The 20,654-nt window shown below is 29.8% G+C and overlaps 1 protein-coding gene across 2 annotated transcripts in view; it reads left to right on the top strand.

Moving 5' to 3' along the window:
* The window catches only part of LOC145664680 (organic cation transporter protein-like), a 148,963-nt gene that overhangs the window by 101,986 nt on the left and 26,323 nt on the right, over positions 1-20,654 (top strand). For both annotated transcript variants that reach the window (XM_081731536.1, XM_081731545.1), the window contains exons 4-6: positions 1,346-1,449; positions 11,084-11,238; positions 15,374-15,542. In XM_081731536.1, the coding sequence (XP_081587662.1) occupies positions 1,346-1,449; positions 11,084-11,238; positions 15,374-15,542 (428 nt within the window). The remainder of the gene's footprint in view (positions 1-1,345; positions 1,450-11,083; positions 11,239-15,373; positions 15,543-20,654) is intronic.

Raw genomic sequence — 20,654 nt, 5'->3', positions numbered from 1 at the left:
TAAATGTTTGATTTTCTTGGAAATCTGATATCATAGACATAAAGAAAAAAACAAAAATGATTTTGAGTAAAATATTAGAATCATAATGGCATAGTATGATAGAATCTATTATTTAATGAGTGGGTTTCACGTTGAAAGATTATATTTGAATCTCTCTCAGATGGTTGCCTGGAATATTTTATTAAAAAATAGGTTTATCTACAGGAGTGTAATATGTGTTGTGATTTTAGTTTTATCAAATCACAAATAATGTTCATACTTTTGGCAATACATGTCGCTTACCACGTATAATTCAACGGTAAGAGTTAGTGTGTAATGTTATGGCTATGATTTCAAATTTCTTAGTACAACATATGAGGAGCTCAGTTCATAAAGGATTCAAGTCTACTTTCGGTCATTTTGGACGTATTTCATATTTAAGATCTCTACCTGAAACTTCTTTTAGTAAGTAAGAAAGAAAAAAAAAGCCTAATCAGAAGGAACGATTCGTAAATCTTAAAAGAAATATACGCTACTTTGCATGAAAATCAACCTTTTTTAAAAAAAAAGATTAAAAATCAATGTGGACCATATTTTTTTTTCTAATGGGCGAGAAATTCATTCTTTCATTCTTTGCAAATTTTAATCGCAAGTTGTGGAGATAATCGAAATCACTTAAAGGAACTCTTTTAATAATAATAATAATAATAATAATAATAATAATAATAATAATAATAATAATAATAATAAATTTTTACACAGTTTATTCTGCAAAATTGTTTAGTAAGTATATGTTGAAATTTGCAATATGGGTAACCTTGACCCCCTTTGACCACTTGATCCTTCATGGATCGCAGCCCCCAAAAAATATATAGTTATTTCAGAATGTTGGAGGAAGATATATACCAAGATTCATTAAAATCAGGCAAGTTTTACGAGATTTATTGTGGAACAAACAGACACACAAATGCCGATCGAGTCGAATGATATAAGCTTGCTCCCACTCGCTTGAATTACAATAGTTTACATGTATATTTCAAATCGAGCTTTATAGTTTCCATAGTTGTTGAGCACACTTTGGGCAGCTATTTCGAAGGAATGTTTTATTCAATGTTTATTACAAGTTTTTGTTTGTTTGTCATATTTCATGTAATTAAATACCTCCTGAAGTTTGTACTTCATTATTTGGAACCAAGGATATCTCGACTCGACCTTGTTTTTACCGATTGTAACATGTCTCACTCGAATATTGAGATACAGATTGATTGAAAGCAAGCTTTGGAATTCTGCTTGGAACAATATTATATTCCTATCTACAGTTTTTTATGTGTAAATACTATTAAAATACGCTCAATTTCTATTATAGTGGGATCTCACGTGTGAAAGAAGGTGGATGGTGTCCGCAATTGCAACTGTATATTTTTCTGGAATATTTTGTGGATCAATGCTTTTTGGCTTCCTAGCGGACAGGTAAAAATACTTTAGAAGTTTTAAATAATATTCGTCTTGATTATGTCTAGATACATTTACGAACACTTTAACACGTTTATCTCAAGTTTTCTTAAATTAATAGTCCAGATATGTTTAAAAAAAATCCAGTGCGTTAGAATGAAGCGCTTCGATCAATCAGAACTATCAGACCAAAATTCATTAGTTTTAAAAGCCAGTATTTTTTTAAAATACAAATTTTGCTCTAAAGAATAACAGAATAATATCTAATTCAAAGGAAAAAATGGAAGTTTTAATTGGTTAGTATCCGCAATCCAAACACACAATTTACTTGGTCTGTGACTGCAATTTTGAGATATTTCATAGAATTGTCCTACAGATGGCATTAATGAGGAACTAACTATACTTTTCAAATATTGGGTTGTCAGAAAAATCGTGTCGCATTTTTGCAGCAAATGGTGCTAGTTTTTGGCTACAGCTATAGCTCTGTAATTGGACAATTGTCAGTTGTAGCCAGGGCCGTGCCGTGGAAAATCAGCGTCCGGGGCGAGAGCATACGACGGCGCCCCCATACATATATTCCAAGCAATTTTTCCTATCTTTTTTCCTTTTTTCTCCCGAATTTTCGCCCCCCTTACTTCGGCGCCCGGGGCCATCGCTCCGCTCGACCCCCCTTACGGCACGGCCCTAGTTGTAGCTTCATTCTTCATTCTTGAAAAAAAAAAAAGGTTTAGTTGAGTTTCAAGATTTTACAATAAGGTAAGGAAAACCAGAAATTGTATGTTTTCACTATTGTTTTACGCGAACTGTGAAGAACGCGTTGTCAAGCTTGTACAAAGTTTAGTTAAGTTTACGGTGAAAATGCTCTACAAGAACGCGTTTACCAATGATGATGGTTGAGGAATTTCATGCTGGCAATTTTAGTCTCAACGACGTTTCTCGCTCAGGAGGCATACGAGTCAAACCCACGTTACAAAACACGAAAGATTGCAGAAAAGTTGAACATCAATTATTCAAGCGTTCACCTGAAGAGGCTTGAATACGTGAGCTAGCTTGATGTTTGACTTCACACGAACTCAAAGAAAGAAATTTATTTGACGGTGTATATAAACATTCTGCGATATGCTCATTAAACGTGGCAAAAGCAATTATTTTTTTAAAAGCAACTGATAACTGGAAATGAGAAAATGAATTGTTTAAAGCAACGTAGTACGCAAATGGTCTTGGTCTTAATGTGATGATTCACTTGAAACAACATCGAAAGCAGACATTCATCAAAGAAAGGTTACGCCCTCAGTGTAGTAGGATTTTAAAGATGCTACACTCATCATCATCTGATGAGAATCTTGGCTAAAAGATCGAAACGTCACGTGTAAATGTGTTTTTATATTAAATAAGTGCAGTCTTGTTCAGCAATATGACTACGATTGTGTGTCAGTATAAATCCTATTTAATGCAATTGTCAATCTATGAAAAATAGGCAATCCAACCCAATTATTTAATAATGAAGCTGGGTACTCATTCAAACTACCCAGCATCATCAGGTATTCAATCTAATAATTTGTATAATCAGGTTAAAAGGAATTTAAGTTCCGATAAACCTAAAATCGACATGAAAGATAAAAAAATAGGTTGGATTTCCTATTTTTTCCAGATTGACAATTGTATACACAATACAGTCTTCGTACAACCTTAAAATCCCCCAAAACTTTGGGAAAGAACGTTATTCAATTTAAGAATTATGACACGAATTCCAGTGAAAAATCGGATATTTATGAAATAAAATGCAGTTGCCAAGAGAGTTACATAGACAAAACGAAAATAAATCTAAAACTTCGAGTAAAGGAACACATTAGGAATCCAAAAGCTGAAAATCCGGTGTCAGGTTTATCGAAGCATTTAAAAGAAACGCAAACCAGGATAGAAAATTCAAAAATTTTATTTGGAACTATTAATGAAGTAGAGAGACTGTTTTTTAAAAATTTGTTTATTCATTTTAAGTAACCGAAATTAAATTTAGGCAGGGGATGGTTGAGTGACGAATAAAACGCGGCGAATACTAAATTTTCACATTTTCATGACAGTAAAAATAACATGAGTTGGCAACCTTCCAACAAGGAAGAAGAAAGGCGCACAAATTGACTCCGCTATACTTTAATTTTCATTTCATCCGAAGATTACTGACGTATTTGACAACGTATCTCCATAGTCCAACACATCTCTTCCCTTGATAAGTCCGTTCCTTTTATTTCTCGATGTTTCTGTTCTTTTTCTTCCTGTTTTTAACCTCCGTGACCAAGACTCCAGGGGAGAGTCGAAAGCTGGGAAGTTTAAAGAAAATTCAAGAATTAGAAATCTGTCAGTAGAACGATAGTTAGAATTCCTGAGCGTGGTTTTAGACTGTCTAATTTCTCATAATTCAAAACACACTGAAGAATGATTATGAAACAACTTCTAAAATGCAAGAAAATTATTTAGCGAAATACGAAAATAAAATCGTGTAGTAATTAAGTTAATCTTTACTCACAGCAAATTATATATCGGCATTTTGAAAGAAAAAGAAAGTTCGCAATGAACTTCTAATAACAACTGATGTGAATTAATTTACAATTTTGTTAACAGTTGTCGCTGTAATCGGTTTTCAATAATCATGTCATTCTCAAATTTTAAATAAAATAAATTTCACATTTTTATACGAGATTGTGCTTACGGGTTTATGTGATTTTTTTTTTTTTTTTTTATGAAATATTAAATCGTTATCTTCTGTATATGCAATGTTAATGTACATATAAAATAAAAAATATAGTTATAGCCTTGTACGCTTTCTACATATATTGTAACATACATCACTATTTTACACTAATATTGGCCCCTACATAAATAGAAATCTCTTGCACTATTCCTATTATGTAGTTCACATTTCACTACTCATAATTAAACACAGATACTATCAAATCACAATCTAACTATATTTTCTGGATCACTAAGAATGCATTTGTCCCAAAAATCAAAATAGGAAAGTTATCAAATCTAAATATTCATGGGAATTAGTTTTGTAAACACCAACAAAGAACAATTCTAAATAAACTAAAAGAATCCATTAAACTATATTTGTTTCATTGATATTTATCTGCTGTGAAAATATCGCCTCCGGAAAGCAGAAAGGTGCTAAGCGCCATTTTCCTTGATTTCTAACTAAGTACATGTCCTGACTTCCCATTTCATGTTTAATGTTGGCAGAAAGGAAACAAGTGGCAGGAGATAATATGAAAGGACAACAGTGAAAACTGAATTCTATAGAAGAATAAAAGAATCGGAATTAATTAATGTTTTATTCGTTTTCATGCTCTGCTGCGAAATTTGCAGTTTGGCGCTTAGCACCTTTCTGCTTTCCGGTGGCGATAATTATTATTATTATTATTATTATTATTATTATTATTATTATTATTATTATTATTATTATTATTATTATTATTATTATTATTATTATTATTATTATTATTATTATTATTACGGCATAAAACTAGTTCCAAGAATTTTATCATTACTAGAAATTTGAGGTCATTAAATTGAATAAAAATATTCACCAAGACCCTTACATTTTGTCAAAATACTAATAATTTATATGTGAAGTGAAATATTGTGCAGTTGCTCGGAAATACTGTCATTTTACTCTGTGGAAGAAGGGACTAAAATAAAACCAGCTACGAATCATGTTAGTTGACTTTTCGGTGTTCTGGAAATTCAACTTCTGACAAGTAAGAATAATTTGAACTGCCCTATTAATATCCGCAAGGCGTTATATCTAATTTTACCATAATTTTGAAGAATCTTTCAACGAAAATAATGTTTCAGCTTGCGGTACTGTCCAAGATGTACTGATCAGCAAGCATATGAAAAAAAAAAAAAAAAAAATCATGTCACTGATGAAATGATAGCCTACCTGCTCAAATTAATCTAGACGTACTTTACCATTTGAGATATTTTCCCAATTGTTTCATTCTTAGTTTTCTTCCACAATTTCAGTTCAATATTTGCTTTTGGAATGCAGAGAAAACTAAATACATGGAAGTGCGTCGGGACCGTAATACGGCAAATTGTGGAGGCGTTAAAATATTAAATAATACTTTTGATAAAGTGGATACTTTCAAATATTTAGGATCAATATTAACAGACGAAAATCATATTCACGAAGAAATTAAATGTCGACTAAAAGCAGGGAATTCGTGTTACTATTCGGTTCAAAATCTCTTGTCGTCGCGAATTCTGTCGAGGAATTTGAAGCTTAAAATATATAAAACGATAATCATGCCTGTTGTTCTGTATGGTTGCGAAACATGGTCGCTTACTCTGAGGGAAGAACATAGACTGAAAGTATTTGAGAACAGGATCCTGAGAAGAATATTCGAACCCAAGAGGAACGAGAATGGGGAATGGCGGAAGCTTCATAACGAGGAACTGCATAGTTTATACGGTTTACCCAACATTGTTAGGGTCGTCAAGTCTAGGAGGCTTAGGTGGGCAGGCATTTAGCTAGAATGGAAGAAAGTAGAAACGCTTTCAAAGTCTTGACTGGTAGACCCGTAGGAAAACGACCATTGGGAAGACCTAGGCGCAGATGGGAGGATAATATTAAGATGGATCTCGCAGAGATAGGAATACAGAGTAGAAACTGGATCCAATTAGCTAAGGATAGAAGTCAGTGGAGAGCTTTTGTGAACGCGGCACTGAACCTCCGGGTTCCATAGGCCATAGAGTTAGTTAGTTAGTTAGTTAGTTATTTGCTTTTGGACTTTATTAATTATACTTCAGGTGTATAACGTACTTTACTTCTGCTAACAGCAGCAAAATTGCAAACTATATGCAGGAACAAAACTTATGTAAGACTGGCTTCCATTCTAAAAACACCATTAAGTACCTAATCTCAATTCCAAACGTTCAGACAATCAAGGGTTCACACGTCTATTTCAATGGCAACGTTACATTCAAACATGTAGGAATGCAAACATATACAAGGCTGTGAAAATAATTGGCCAATTTTTAGTAATCATCGAAGTTACTGAGTGAATAATTTTGAAAATAATTGTCACAATTAACGAAATCGAATATTTTGAATACGACACAATTGAAATAAATTCACAGAATTTAGAAAAACTTCCCTAATTATATGCATTTTAATGGGTAATCAACTTGATCATTAGTATTACTACGCCCACACATAAGCTAGTTAAATAACAACATGACTAACTAATTAATGTAAACGAAATCTTGGAAAAATGAAATAATAATATACGAAATTTACAACAAAATGTGATAATATTGTTCAAAAACATTTAACACTGTAGGAAAAATTAAAAATGAGATTCCTACATGTGTTGCTGCACCTACCATACTCGCCTGATATTGCACCAACAGACTTATACCTGTTTTGCTGTCTTCAAAACTCTTTACGTGGTATAACTTGAAATTGAGATGATGCTGTAAATCAGCATCAGGGTTGGCTGGTTTAAACCATGGTTTAAACCAGCTGTTTTTTTTTTCAAAAAATCCAACTGATTTAAACCAAAAAACGAAAAATGTTCGTAAAAGTGTAACTGTTCGTAAAATCTTGATGAACACACATTTGTTGGTTATTACGTTTCACTACCGTATATTATTCGTATTATATTCAGACCTAAATTCCCCATTCATTACTCTAAGAGATTATACTACAAAAGCAACTTTTTTTTTTTATAAGTTTATGACTGTTTCTTTTGTGATTTCTTAAATAGTTTTTTATTATTGTTATGCAGTTGCAATCAATGAAAAATTCTAAATATTGTTTCGTTTTAATAATGTTTACTATTGATAAAATACATCGAAATGCCGTGCTTTTTTTTGGGGGGGGGGGAGGTCATGCAAACTCCACGAGAGGCATTTATGGAAATCAGAAGTATCTTTCGTATCTATTTATGTATATCATGAGAGATTCGGCAGACGTATCGCATTCGTGGCCAATTAGTCCCGGTTTCGAGTTTGAAATGGAGGACAATTTCTCTCGGATGTAAGCCGAGAAGCGGTTTGAGTTGCGCTTTCAGGATAACCCGGTTGTTGCATAACACCAAAGCGAACAAACATATTTCTGTCCATATGTAATACAAATACGTAGAGCAAATTATTTAAACCAAAAAAACCTGGTTTAAAACCAAAAAACTGGGTTTAAACCAATAAAACCTTTTTTTTTTTTTTTAAATACAAACCATGGTTTTTGCCAACCCCGATCAGCATGCTGTTCAGTTTTCCGCCGATAAACATAGATCCTATGAAGAACGAGGAATTATGAAGTTCATTGAAAGATGGCAAAAGGTTATCGAACAAAACGGGCATATATCACTGATTGATCTTTGTTCTTTATATAAATAAATCACCTTTCAAAAACATTAAGAAAAATACAATAATATTTTTGCGACAACCCAATAATATCATATTATTCTGAGAAAAATTTATACCGGTAATTATAACTCTTGTAAACCTGTTTCCCTACACATACCATAGCGGAGAGCTAGCAAACATAAATCACGAAAGGTGTAAAATGGTAAGTTTCATTCGTTTATTCCTACCTCTACTAACGGAGATGGCGTCCTAGACTTTTAAACCAATTAATTTTATGGTCTGTGACAAATATACTAATTATTTTGTCATATTGTATGCACTAGCTACCGTAATGTTGGACTAAGGAAGAAATTGGTCAAGTGCTATATATGGAGTATTGGAGTTTATAGTTTAGAGTGTTGGACATTACGGAAGTTAGAGAAGAAATATTTAGAGAGCTTCGAAATGTGGTATTGGAGGAAGATGGAGAAGATAACATGGACAGAAAAATAACAAACGAAGATGTTTAGAAACGAATAGGTGAGAAGAGAACAGTTCTAGCCAACATCCTTCGTAGAAAAGCCAATTAGATTGGATATATCTTGCGAGAAAATAGTCTTCTTCATACCGCCATAGAAGGAAAGATGGAAGGAAATCGAGGAATAGGAAGAAGAAGAACACAAATGATGGATGATTTGAAAAATAGAAGAAAATATTGAGAGTTAAAAGAGAAAGCTGAAAATCGAGAAACATGGAAGAAACATTTTCAGGCCCAAACTGAAAATTAAGAAGAAGAAGAAAAAAAGACCCTTATTTGTCCCAGGACCTGCTAAAAGGCCGAATATTGAATAATCATAATAATAATAATAATAATAATAATAATAATAATAATAATAATAATAATAATAATAAGTTCTTGATGAGGTAGCAAGTCAGAGATAGACAATAAAGCCATCCAATGCTTTCTATTTATTTATTTATTTATTTATTTATTTATTTATTCTTGCCACGTTCTATGTATTGCCTCGCTTAGATCCTCGCTGGAGCTATTTGTTTCAGACTTTACATGACGATTTTATTTATTTTAAATACACGTACATAATGTTCCTATCAAAATTTGAGTTTTTATATTTTTCATCCTTATGCAACATCCACGTTGTGAAGGACGGAACTTACTAATAACCTGGGCTCTGAATCACGACCGCAGCATATGTACTACGTTTTTAATCTTATACCCTGGCCGGCGACCGATGATTTCTGACAGCTCAGCTCGCGAGAATGACTGAGGAGTGCGGTGTTGCCATGTGCTTCTCGCGCGAAGGGAGAATTTTCTGCTTCCTCGTTGAAAGTGAGAGGGAGTGAGTGAAAGTTTGGCAATGTGCGGTAGTTACCATGGAGACATGACAGGTTCCGAGACTAAGATTGGTTGACCTGCTGTCTTCTGCTCGCTCGCCGTGGCCTTGTGCAAAGCTGTCAGAAATCATTGTTGGTATACATGTGAGCGCCGCGCGCATATTTGCGGATCCCAAACGTTCCAGATATCCTCTGATCTAATTCGTCGATACAGATACGATATCACGAGAGATGATCTACATATAGCACAAAGTAAACGTCAAATGTTGTCTGCTCTGGTTGTTTGTGTTGTATATTCTCCTTGCACATATATTTTAGGTGTTCATATTAGTCTTTAGATTTAAGCCTATCCATATAAATATGTCTCTATATATGTCTCTCACGCAACTGTAGCACAGAATGTATTCTATATTGCTCTAAATAAATACAATTTAAAAAAGTGGGCTAGCGCAATATGCTAGTAAAGAAAATGTTTTTGGCGTGGGTTCAAATCCTGCCTACAAAGTTTTTTTTACTACTTTTAAAAATGTTTATAACACTTCTTTCGTTAAAATAAGATTAAAAATAATATTCAAAAAGTGATTTAACGATTATTTTTTTTTAATTTTCATTAAACTTCTTTCATTAAAATAAGTTTGCCCTTGTACTATATAGATCCACAGCAAATGTAGTAGTAGTAGTCGTAGTAAAATTGCCCTTGTACTATATAGATCCACAGCTAATGTAGTAGTAGTAGTAGGAACGAGTTAGAAGCCCTGCAGGGGTTGTTTGGGTTCTGTTCTCGACATCAAATTGGCAAGAATGCTGAAACGTTTGGAATCGGCAAAAATGCGCGCCGCGCTCACATCTGTTTTTTTTTTTTTTTTTTTTGGTATGGTTGTCAGCTACTGTCAACCATGGTATTACAGAAATGTATTAGAACCATTAATAATGCAAGAAAAAACATAATTTACCAATTTTTCTTTTAAGTATGAGAAATTGTGTTATCATATACTTACAATCTTACAAAGTCACCTAATTTTTCATAAACTGTTATATTGACTTAGCAGTGCATACTCATTCAAAACAATTAGTCAACATAACGTACGGTAGTCCAATATTTTTGTTTGATAAAACCAAATAACAGTTTCTCTTATAAAATACACTCAGGTTCCTTTTAAAGACATATATAATTTTTATATGTTACAAACATTACAGCTGGAGTTGAGTTGAGATTGGAGAAGTTTTTTTGTTATTAAAAAAAAATATTATTTGCATTATATTGACCAAGTGGTCTTCTCCGTATCAGGAATTTGACATATTTGTAGTTAAACACAGCGAATATCTAAATAATGCTAACAAATACTTTGTTGATGCACAGAAGAAAACAGAACAATTATTCATTGTGCCACAATTACATATAGAAATCTTAATTTAAATCACAGTACTTAAACCCGTTGAAAATGTTACATTAAACTTCACTGACTTCATCTAGTCATGCTATGATCTAATTTTGATTGCTCATATCACACGAAAATGGAAAATTACACAAATGTAAAAAGAATAGCAAAATGTGAGTCTAGAAAAAATATTCTCTCCGTTGGTATACGTGTGAGCACCACGTTCACATTTACGACATGCGATTTTAACAATCCTTGATCATCAACTGACCTGTTTGCGTTACCACAGTGGTTACATCCTTTGACCACAGAAAGTACAAAAGACAGCTAGAAATAATTTCACAGTGCTGCTGTTAGTAATATATAGCAAATGAACGAGTTTTTCAGCAAGTGAGCGCTGTGCTCATACGTATACCAATCCAGGGTTAAGGGACTCTAAAGAGGTACGCCAGTTGTTTGTTTTAATTGCTTCGTATAACTAATACAATTTTTTAATGGTTCCTGAGGTAGTATTTTGTTAAAAAATGTATTATGACTGTTAATTTTTATTTATGAAGTCTCTTCTTCTATAGGTTTGGAAGGAAAAAAGTATTGATACTTTGTATCATAATATTTCTGGCATCAGGAGTTGGAATTTCGTTATCTAACAGTTTTACTGTATTTATCATATTACAGTTCATAAACGCAGTAGGGAATGGAACCATTTTTCCTACATCTTTTGTTCTAGGTAAGATGAGCTCTTGAAGTGCTATATTGTTTATCATTCTTCTCATTTATTTGTTGAATTGCTGTTTCGGTAATGTGTTATACTCCACGGAGTTGAAAATTTTAAAAAGTGAATTTAGGAAGAGAAAAAGGAAATTAAATAAATGTATAGCATTTTTGTCTTTTGTTTCTTCTCTAGGAAACCGAACGCATGATTAAAACGCAGAACGTTCTGTTACCCTGTTTGGAAACACTTATGCTTTAACTATAAGCATATCTGAAGTTTCTAATACTTTAGCTGTAAGCGTATCTGATGTTTCTCTTACTTTAACTGTAAGCGTATCTGAAGTTTCTGATACTTTAACTGTAAGCGTATCTAGGGTTTCTGATACTTAAACTATAAGCGTATCTGAAGTTTCTGATACTTTAACTGTAAGCATATCTAAGGTTTCTGATACTTTAACTATAAGCGTATCTGAAGTTTCTGATACTTTAACTGTAAGCATATCTAAGGTTTCTGATACTTTAACTATAAGCATATCTGAAGTTTCTGCTACTTTAACTATAAGCGTATCTGAAGTTTCTGGTACTTTAACTATAAGCGTATCTGAAGTTTCTGATACTTTAACTGTAAGCGTATCTAGGGTTTCTGATACTTTAACTATAAGCGTATCTGAAGTTTCTGATACTTTAACTGTAAGCATATCTAAGGTTTCTGATACTTTAACTATAAGCGTATCTGAAGTTTCTGATACTTTAACTGTAAGCATATCTAAGGTTTCTGATACTTTAACTATAAGCATATCTGAAGTTTCTGCTACTTTAACTATAAGCGTATCTGAAGTTTCTGATACTTTAACTGTAAGCGTATCTGAAGTTTCTGATACTTTAACTGTAAGCGTATCTAAGGTTTCTGATACTTTAACTAGAAGCGTATCTCAAGTTTTTGAAAATTACAATTATATTATGCAATAAAAGAAATGTATTTGTTCACTTATTTAAGATGCGTTCCGAAATCGCGAACGAGTTAAGTTAGCAAATTTATTTTCTCACGATATGATCGGAAAAGATTTTGCTGAAAAGATTGATCTCATGAAGCGTTCCAAAATTCGTCATTAAACGAAATACGGGCTTCGTTTGCGTTAATTTTGTAAAAATTATCAGCAAACTGCTTATAGTTAAAGTGGCTTTAGAGTATTACTATTAATTTTACAATGTCAGAATTGAACATATATACTTTCCCGCAATTTTGGAGCGTGATTTTATTTCGAGCAAAGAATCAACAGTAAAATGAAAAGTTTAACTGTATCATACAATATGCCCGACTATAATACAGTTAGTTGCATGTATTAATATGCAAAAATATCTATACATTGTACACTACCTGTGAAATGGATACAACAAAATATTCTTTAATATTTCATTATTGATACTATATAATTCGCACTAGGTATTTTCGGAACAAAATGATAGCGTATAACTTCATTTTTTTTCTATTTCTTAATTATTAATATTTGTTTTATGTGTACATTTTCAAGCTGAATTGATAACGTTAGTTAAGAGTCTCAATGTTTTTGGTTGAATACAATAACAAAATAATGCTGTTGATATCTAATAATATTTCCAATGTTAGAGCATTATATGTGACATAAAATACTTTCAATTAAGAAAATTAGACCTTATTATAATTATAATTTACACGCGATCTTTATATATAGTACTTCATTTAATTCAATAATTTCCTTTCATAAATCCAGTAGATGTATTAGTATTTTATAGAAAAGTTTCAATGTAAAGTAAAGATAGAAAGCATATTATGCGACAAGAAGACATCTGTAAGAATGAAAAAAACGTAATCTGTTACGTCACACTAATCACAAGTTTTCTATGACGTAGACAACCGTTTTCTGCTATGTATTGAGCTGTTTTTTTTGCCATAACTAGGAAATGTTATGCTGAAATTTGTAGCATGTATATGCTTATCAAAGACAAGTTCTACAAGCATAAATCATTGAGATCAGAAAGCAGATGTCCATTGCCTATATTGAAATAAAATATAGTTTAGGTTTTTACGTCAAGTGTTTTAAATTAAAAAGTCACCTCACGATTATAATTTTCATGTGAGATGCATATTATAGCTTCTTGGCAGGTATGTTACGAAGTATTTCTCCTAAAATTATAACATATGTGAAATGTTTCGATTTACACTCTATAATTCTGACAAAGCTGATAAATAACCCGACGAAATTATTGTACCACCAGATGATACAGTATTTAATCGCGTATCCCCTTTTTTTATTATTATTAATATTACCACACGAAAATTGAGAAGGGAAATTCACAGGGATTCTATTTCAGAAGAAGTGAGTAGACGAAGAGCTTAAATCAAACAAATAGCATACTACAGTAATGGTGGGCACCTACCTGATATTACATTCCACACATAATTGTAAACAATCTCCCATTCTTTGCCTTTAAATGTGTGGAATATCAGTGGAAACTAATTAAAAAAAAAAAGTTATTCACGGCTATAACCCCTTCAAGATTTTTGGCCCACCCTGTATAAAGGAAATTTTGGTAAACGAAATTCCTTAAAAAGCATTTATGAATAAATATAACAACGACATTTTTTTTATTTAAAGGAAACAATGACAAACTATCTACTCATAGGTTTGACACCGTTAATTTTAGTGCACTTTTATACTTCTAATTAAAATGTATCCTCTCCATTCATTCTTCCGAAAATGAATCGTATTTCATTCTCAATAAATGTTCTCACACTACTGCACATTTTCAGTCTTGAAAACTAAAGAACCCATAGTACATACTGTCTATCTCACGAACGAATTCATTTTCTGAAATCAATAGCAAAAAGAAACATTACGCAAGTCAAATAAAAACAAATCCAAAATCATTTGATAAAAATCTAGAGTAAAAATACCAGCAAAGGAGGGGGAAAAACACTAGTAAAAACAGCATTTATTAAGGTCTATATAATGTACTCAACAACCCTAAAAAGTGTTTTATTTCAGCAAATACTCATCGTAAGAAACTGAATAAAAAATTGGTCAGGCTATTCTCGCTTTATGTACCAATCACGCTACTTGGAGCTTTAAAACTATAACTTTTGAAACTGTGCAATGTTGTTGACACCAAAAGCGACAAAGGGTTTTTTTTTCTCATGTAAGAAATATAATTGTACCGTTGCTGGTAAACCTATATTTCTGTACCACCCACTTTACTTACATTTTATTTTCTTTCTCCGCAATTATCGGACAAAGTTAACCATTCCAAGCAACTTGTTCCAATATCCTGTGCTGCCCTGATTCATCTCATTTTCTAGGTGTATTCAGTGGTGCTATTCAGCCGGTTCTCTAGAACCGGTTGTTAAAATATTTCGAGTTCCCAGAACCATTTGTTGTACCCAAACATAACAGTAAATTTCACCCAGTTATACCTAGGAACAGTAAATTTTAGTTTAACTATCTTTGTTTTTCAGAAATTCTTAAAGCTACAGGTTTAAACATATGATCTCTCAGAACCAGGTAGGCCTATAAGCATTTATTTATTAACCTTAACTGCTCAGGTATCAAGAATGAGAACTGAAATCACACGAGTGCTACCTAATTTCGTCACACCACCTTGTATTAGGGTGCTTTGAGATCTATTATGGCTTGTTTGCTTGAAATTTGTGGTATCAGGTAAAACATTTGTTTTTTGTGTACCTTGTATATATGCAGAAACAGTTGCTAAAAATTAGAATAACACCACTGTATATTGAGTAATATCCATGGAAAAATGAAATGAAATCTTTGAGTTTTACGTCCCACGGTTATGCCAGTTAGGGTAAAGGAGACGGTGATTATTATGAGAAATGAATGAAATGGTGGAATGAAGAAAGTGGGAGGAAACGGGAGAACCCCGAGAAAACCCACGCACACGGTGTTTGTCCACCACAAAGTTCACTTGGCGGGAGCAGGAATATCCATGGATGTTCATAATGTATATAATATATGACATTAAATATGACTATGTCTAATTGGCTTAAAAGTGAACTGTTCAATCACTTGTCTAATAGTACTGAGCCATTTCATTTAGAAACTGAGTTTTCTTATTGCTTTAGTTGCTTTTGAGTGTACTTATTTTATTCCTTGCAGGAGTAGAGTTGGTGAGTGTAAGAAAGCGAGTAATGACTGGGATAATTATCGAATATTTCTTTGCCCTTGGTGAAGCTCTTGTCGGAGTCTTGGCCTGGTGGTTGAGAGACTGGAGAAAAGTGCAATTAGCCATCTCACTTCCTACAGCATGCTTCATTTTGTATATTTTGTAAGTTGTTTTTAACAGTGTGTGTGTGTGTGAAATGGTGGCGACCTGTGTGTGTATTTGACTGTTTTTGTGCTAGCATGATTGACAATTCTATTATTTATTTTTCTAGTTATCTCGTAAATTCAATCTTCATTCTTCTAAATCCCTTTAGGATTCTATTCACTTCATCATGATCCTCACTTCAGTCTTTCGTTAAAAAAAGAAAAAAAAATCTCAGGTTACTTACAACATTCAAATCCAAAGGATAGGTATGTGAGAGGCAAAGAAAGTTAGCGGGGAAAAGTGAGAAAGTATTTGCACTTTAACCCTTAAGTAGGCACGTCAAATTTTGTAACGTAAGTGGGCGCCTCAGTTACTATTGGCAGTTTTGATTAGATCCTTTGCAAGGGTTATTCTTATAATCTTTTCTTTATCCTGAAGGATTAACAAATCTTGAAATTCTAGTAGTTTCTCTTCTAAAAAAATAAAAGTCTAAATATGTAGCATTTTTACGTTTTCATTGTTTAACTCATTGGAGTGAGATAAAAAGAACCAACTATAGAGGAGTATGTGTACTACGTAGCGACACATTTCTACTATCTCCCGTCAAAGTCACAAAGCGTGGGCTGTGATTGTTGATGCATACGGATCTGGTGACTGACAGTACCTGTTGAACGTCAGTCGGAGAGCTCCATTCCAAGCTCTGACGCTTTGTCAGTAGTTCGTACTGCAATCACTATGTTTCATCACATGTTACAAAGCTTAATATGAAACTTAGTTCCATATCAGCTATTTGTTTCATGTCTCTGCACTGTTCCACTCTGCAATATTTATCTTCGTCACTAAGTTTATAATTTTTCCAATCAATCATTTTTTGTATTTACATCTTTTTCTTTATAATTTTTCCAATCAATCAATTTTTTTAGTATTTTCATGTTTTCTTTATATTTTTTCCAATCATTCAAATTTTTTAGTATTTTCATGTTTTTCTTAATTTTTCCAACCAATCATTTTTTAGTATTTTCGTGTTTTGTTTATAATTTTTCCAATCAATAAATTTTTTAGTAGTTTCATATTTTCTTTATATTTTTTCTAATCAATCAATTTTTTAGTATTTTCATGTTTTCTTTGTTGTTTCCAAACAATAAATTTTTGAGTATTTTCATATGTTTGTTTATAATTTTTCCAATCAATCAATTTTTTAGTATTTTCATGTTTTGCTTTATAATTTTTCCAATCAATCATTTTTTTAGTATTTTCGTGTTTTGTTTTAATTTCTTCCAACCAATCATTTTTTTAGTAATTTCATGTTTTTCTTTATAATTTTTCCAATCAATCATTTTTAGTATTTTCGTGTTTTCTTTATAATTTTTTCCAACCAATCAATTTTTTAGTATTTTCATGTTTTCTTTGTTTTTTCCAAACAATAAATTTTTGAGTATTTTCATATGTTTGTTTATAATTTTTTCCAATCAATCAATTTTTTAGTATTTTCATGTTTTGCTTTATATTTTTTCCAATCAATCATTTTTTAGTATTTTCGTATTTTGTTTATAACTTTTTCCAACCAATCAATTTTTTAGTATTTTCATGTTTTCTTTATATTTTCTCCAATCATTCAATCTTTTAGTATTTTCATCTTTTTTTATAATTTTTCCAATCAATCATTTTTTAGTATTTTCATGTTTTTCTTTATAATTCTTCCAACCAGTCAATTTTTTAGTATTTTCATGTTTTCTTTATTTTTTCAATCAATCATTTTTTAGTATTTTCATGTTTTTCTTTATAATTTTTCCAATCAATCATTTTTTAGTATTTTCGTGTTTTCTTTATATTTTTTTCCAACCAATCAATTTTTTAGTATTTTCATGTTTTCTTTATAATTTTTTCCAATCAATCAATTTTTTAGTATTTTCAACTTTTTCTTTATAATTTTTCCAATCATTCAATTTTTTTAGTATTTTCATGTTTTTCTTAATTTTTCCAATCAATCACTTTTTTTAGTATTTTCGTGTTTTGTTTTAATTTTTTCCAACCAATCAATTTTTTAGTATTTTCATGTTTGTTTATAATTTTTCCAATCAATCAATATTTTAGTATTTTCATGTTTTTATAATTTTTCCAATCAATGATTTTTAGTATTTTCATTTTTTTCTTTATAATTTTTCCAATCAATCATTTTTTGTATTTACATCTTTTTCTTTATAACTTTTCCAATCAATCAATTTTTTTAGTATTTTCATGTTTTCTTTATATTTTTTCCAATCATTCAAATTTTTTAGTATTTTCATGTTTTTCTTAATTTTTCCAACCAATCATTTTTTTAGTATTTTCGTGTTTTGTTTATAATTTTTCCAATCAATAAATTTTTTAGTAGTTTCATATTTTCTTTATATTTTTTCTAATCAATTTTTTAGTATTTTCATGTTTTCTTTGTTGTTTCCAAACAATAAATTTTTGAGTATTTTCATATGTTTGTTTATAATTTTTCCAATCAATCAATTTTTTAGTATTTTCATGTTTTGCTTTATAATTTTTCCAATCAATCATTTTTTTAGTATTTTCGTGTTTTGTTTTAATTTCTTCCAACCAATCATTTTTTTTAGTAATTTCATGTTTTTCTTTATAATTTTTCCAATCAATCATTTTTAGTATTTTCGTGTTTTCTTTATAATTTTTTCCAACCAATCAATTTTTTAGTATTTTCATGTTTTCTTTGTTTTTTCCAAACAATAAATTTTTGAGTATTTTCATATGTTTGTTTATAATTTTTTCCAATCAATCAATTTTTTAGTATTTTCATGTTTTGCTTTATATTTTTTCCAATCAATCATTTTTTAGTATTTTCGTATTTTGTTTATAACTTTTTCCAACCAATCAATTTTTTAGTATTTTCATGTTTTCTTTATATTTTCTCCAATCATTCAATCTTTTAGTATTTTCATCTTTTTTTATAATTTTTCCAATCAATCATTTTTTAGTATTTTCATGTTTTTCTTTATAATTCTTCCAACCAGTCAATTTTTTAGTATTTTCATGTTTTCTTTATTTTTTCAATCAATCATTTTTTAGTATTTTCATGTTTTTCTTTATAATTTTTCCAATCAATCAATTTTTTAGTATTTTCGTGTTTTCTTTATATTTTTTTCCAACCAATCAATTTTTTAGTATTTTCATGTTTTCTTTATAATTTTTTCCAATCAATCAATTTTTTAGTATTTTCAACTTTTTCTTTATAATTTTTCCAATCATTCAATTTTTTTAGTATTTTCATGTTTTTCTTAATTTTTCCAATCACTTTTTTTAGTATTTTCGTGTTTTGTTTTAATTTTTTCCAACCAATCAATTTTTTAGTATTTTCATGTTTGTTTATAATTTTTCCAATCAATCAATATTTTAGTATTTTCATGTTTTTCTTTATAATTTTTCCAATCAATGATTTTTAGTATTTTCATTTTTTCTTTATAATTTTTCCAATCAATCATTTTTTGTATTTACATCTCTTTCTTTATAATTTTTTCAATCAATCAATTTTTTTAGTATTTTCATGTTTTCTTTATAATTTTTCCAATCATTCAAATTTTTTAGTATTTTCATGTTTTTCTTAATTTTTCCAACCAATCATTTTTTTAGTATTTTCGTGTTTTGTTTATAATTTTTCCAATCAATAAATTTTTTAGTAGTTTCATATTTTCTTTATATTTCTTCTAATCAATCAATTTTTTAGTATTTTCATGTTTTCTTTGTTGTTTCCAAACAATAAATTTTTGAGTATTTTCATATGTTTGTTTATAATTTTTCCAATCAATCAATTTTTTAGTATTTTCATGTTTTGCTTTATAATTTTTCCAATCAATCATTTTTTTAGTATTTTCGTGTTTTGTTTTAATTTCTTCCAACCAATCATTTTTTTAGTAATTTCATGTTTTTCTTTATAATTTTTCCAATCAATCATTTTTAGTATTTTCGTGTTTTCTTTATAATTTTTTCCAACCAATCAATTTTTTAGTATATTCATGTTTTCTTTGTTTTTTCCAAACAATAAATTTTTGAGTATTTTCATATGTTTGTTTATAATTTTTTCCAATCAATCAATTTTTTAGTATTTTCATGTTTTGCTTTATAATTTTTCCAATCAATCATTTTTTAGTATTTTCGTATTTTGTTTATAACTTTTTCCAACCAATCAATTTTTTAGTATTTTCATGTTTTCTTTATATTTTCTCCAATCATTCAATCTTTTAGTATTTTCATCTTTTTTTATAATTTTTCCAATCAATCATTTTTTAGTATTTTCATGTTTTTCTTTATAATTCTTCCAACCAGTCAATTTTTTAGTATTTTCATGTTTTCTTTATTTTTTCAATCAATCATTTTTTACTATTTTCATGTTTTTCTTTATAATTTTTCCAATCAATCATTTTTTAGTATTTTCGTGTTTTCTTTATATTTTTTCCAACCAATCAATTTTTTAGTATTTTCATGTTTTCTTTATAATTTTTTCCAATCAATCAATTTTTTAGTATTTTCAACTTTTTCTTTATAATTTTTCCAATCATTCAATTTTTTTAGTATTTTCATGTTTTTCTTAATTTTTCCAATCAATCACTTTTTTTAGTATTTTCGTGTTTTGTTTTAATTTTTTCCAACCAATCAATTTTTTAGTATTTTCATGTTTGTTTATAATTTTTCCAATCAATCAATATTTTAGTATTTTCATGTTTTTATAATTTTTCCAATCAATGATTTTTAGTATTTTCATTTTTTTCTTTATAATTTTTCCAATCAATCATTTTTTGTATTTACATCTTTTTCTTTATAACTTTTCCAATCAATCAATTTTTTTAGTATTTTCATGTTTTCTTTATATTTTTTCCAATCATTCAAATTTTTTAGTATTTTCATGTTTTTCTTAATTTTTCCAACCAATCATTTTTTTAGTATTTTCGTGTTTTGTTTATAATTTTTCCAATCAATAAATTTTTTAGTAGTTTCATATTTTCTTTATATTTTTTCTAATCAATTTTTTAGTATTTTCATGTTTTCTTTGTTGTTTCCAAACAATAAATTTTTGAGTATTTTCATATGTTTGTTTATAATTTTTCCAATCAATCAATTTTTTAGTATTTTCAT

This window comes from Thermobia domestica, chromosome 1 (assembly GCF_964235325.1).
Source record: "Thermobia domestica chromosome 1, izTheDome1.hap1.1, whole genome shotgun sequence".
NCBI lineage: Eukaryota > Metazoa > Arthropoda > Insecta > Zygentoma > Lepismatidae > Thermobia > Thermobia domestica.
Note: the sequence above shows the minus strand (reverse complement) of the source record. Positions and strands in the feature narration are given on the sequence as shown.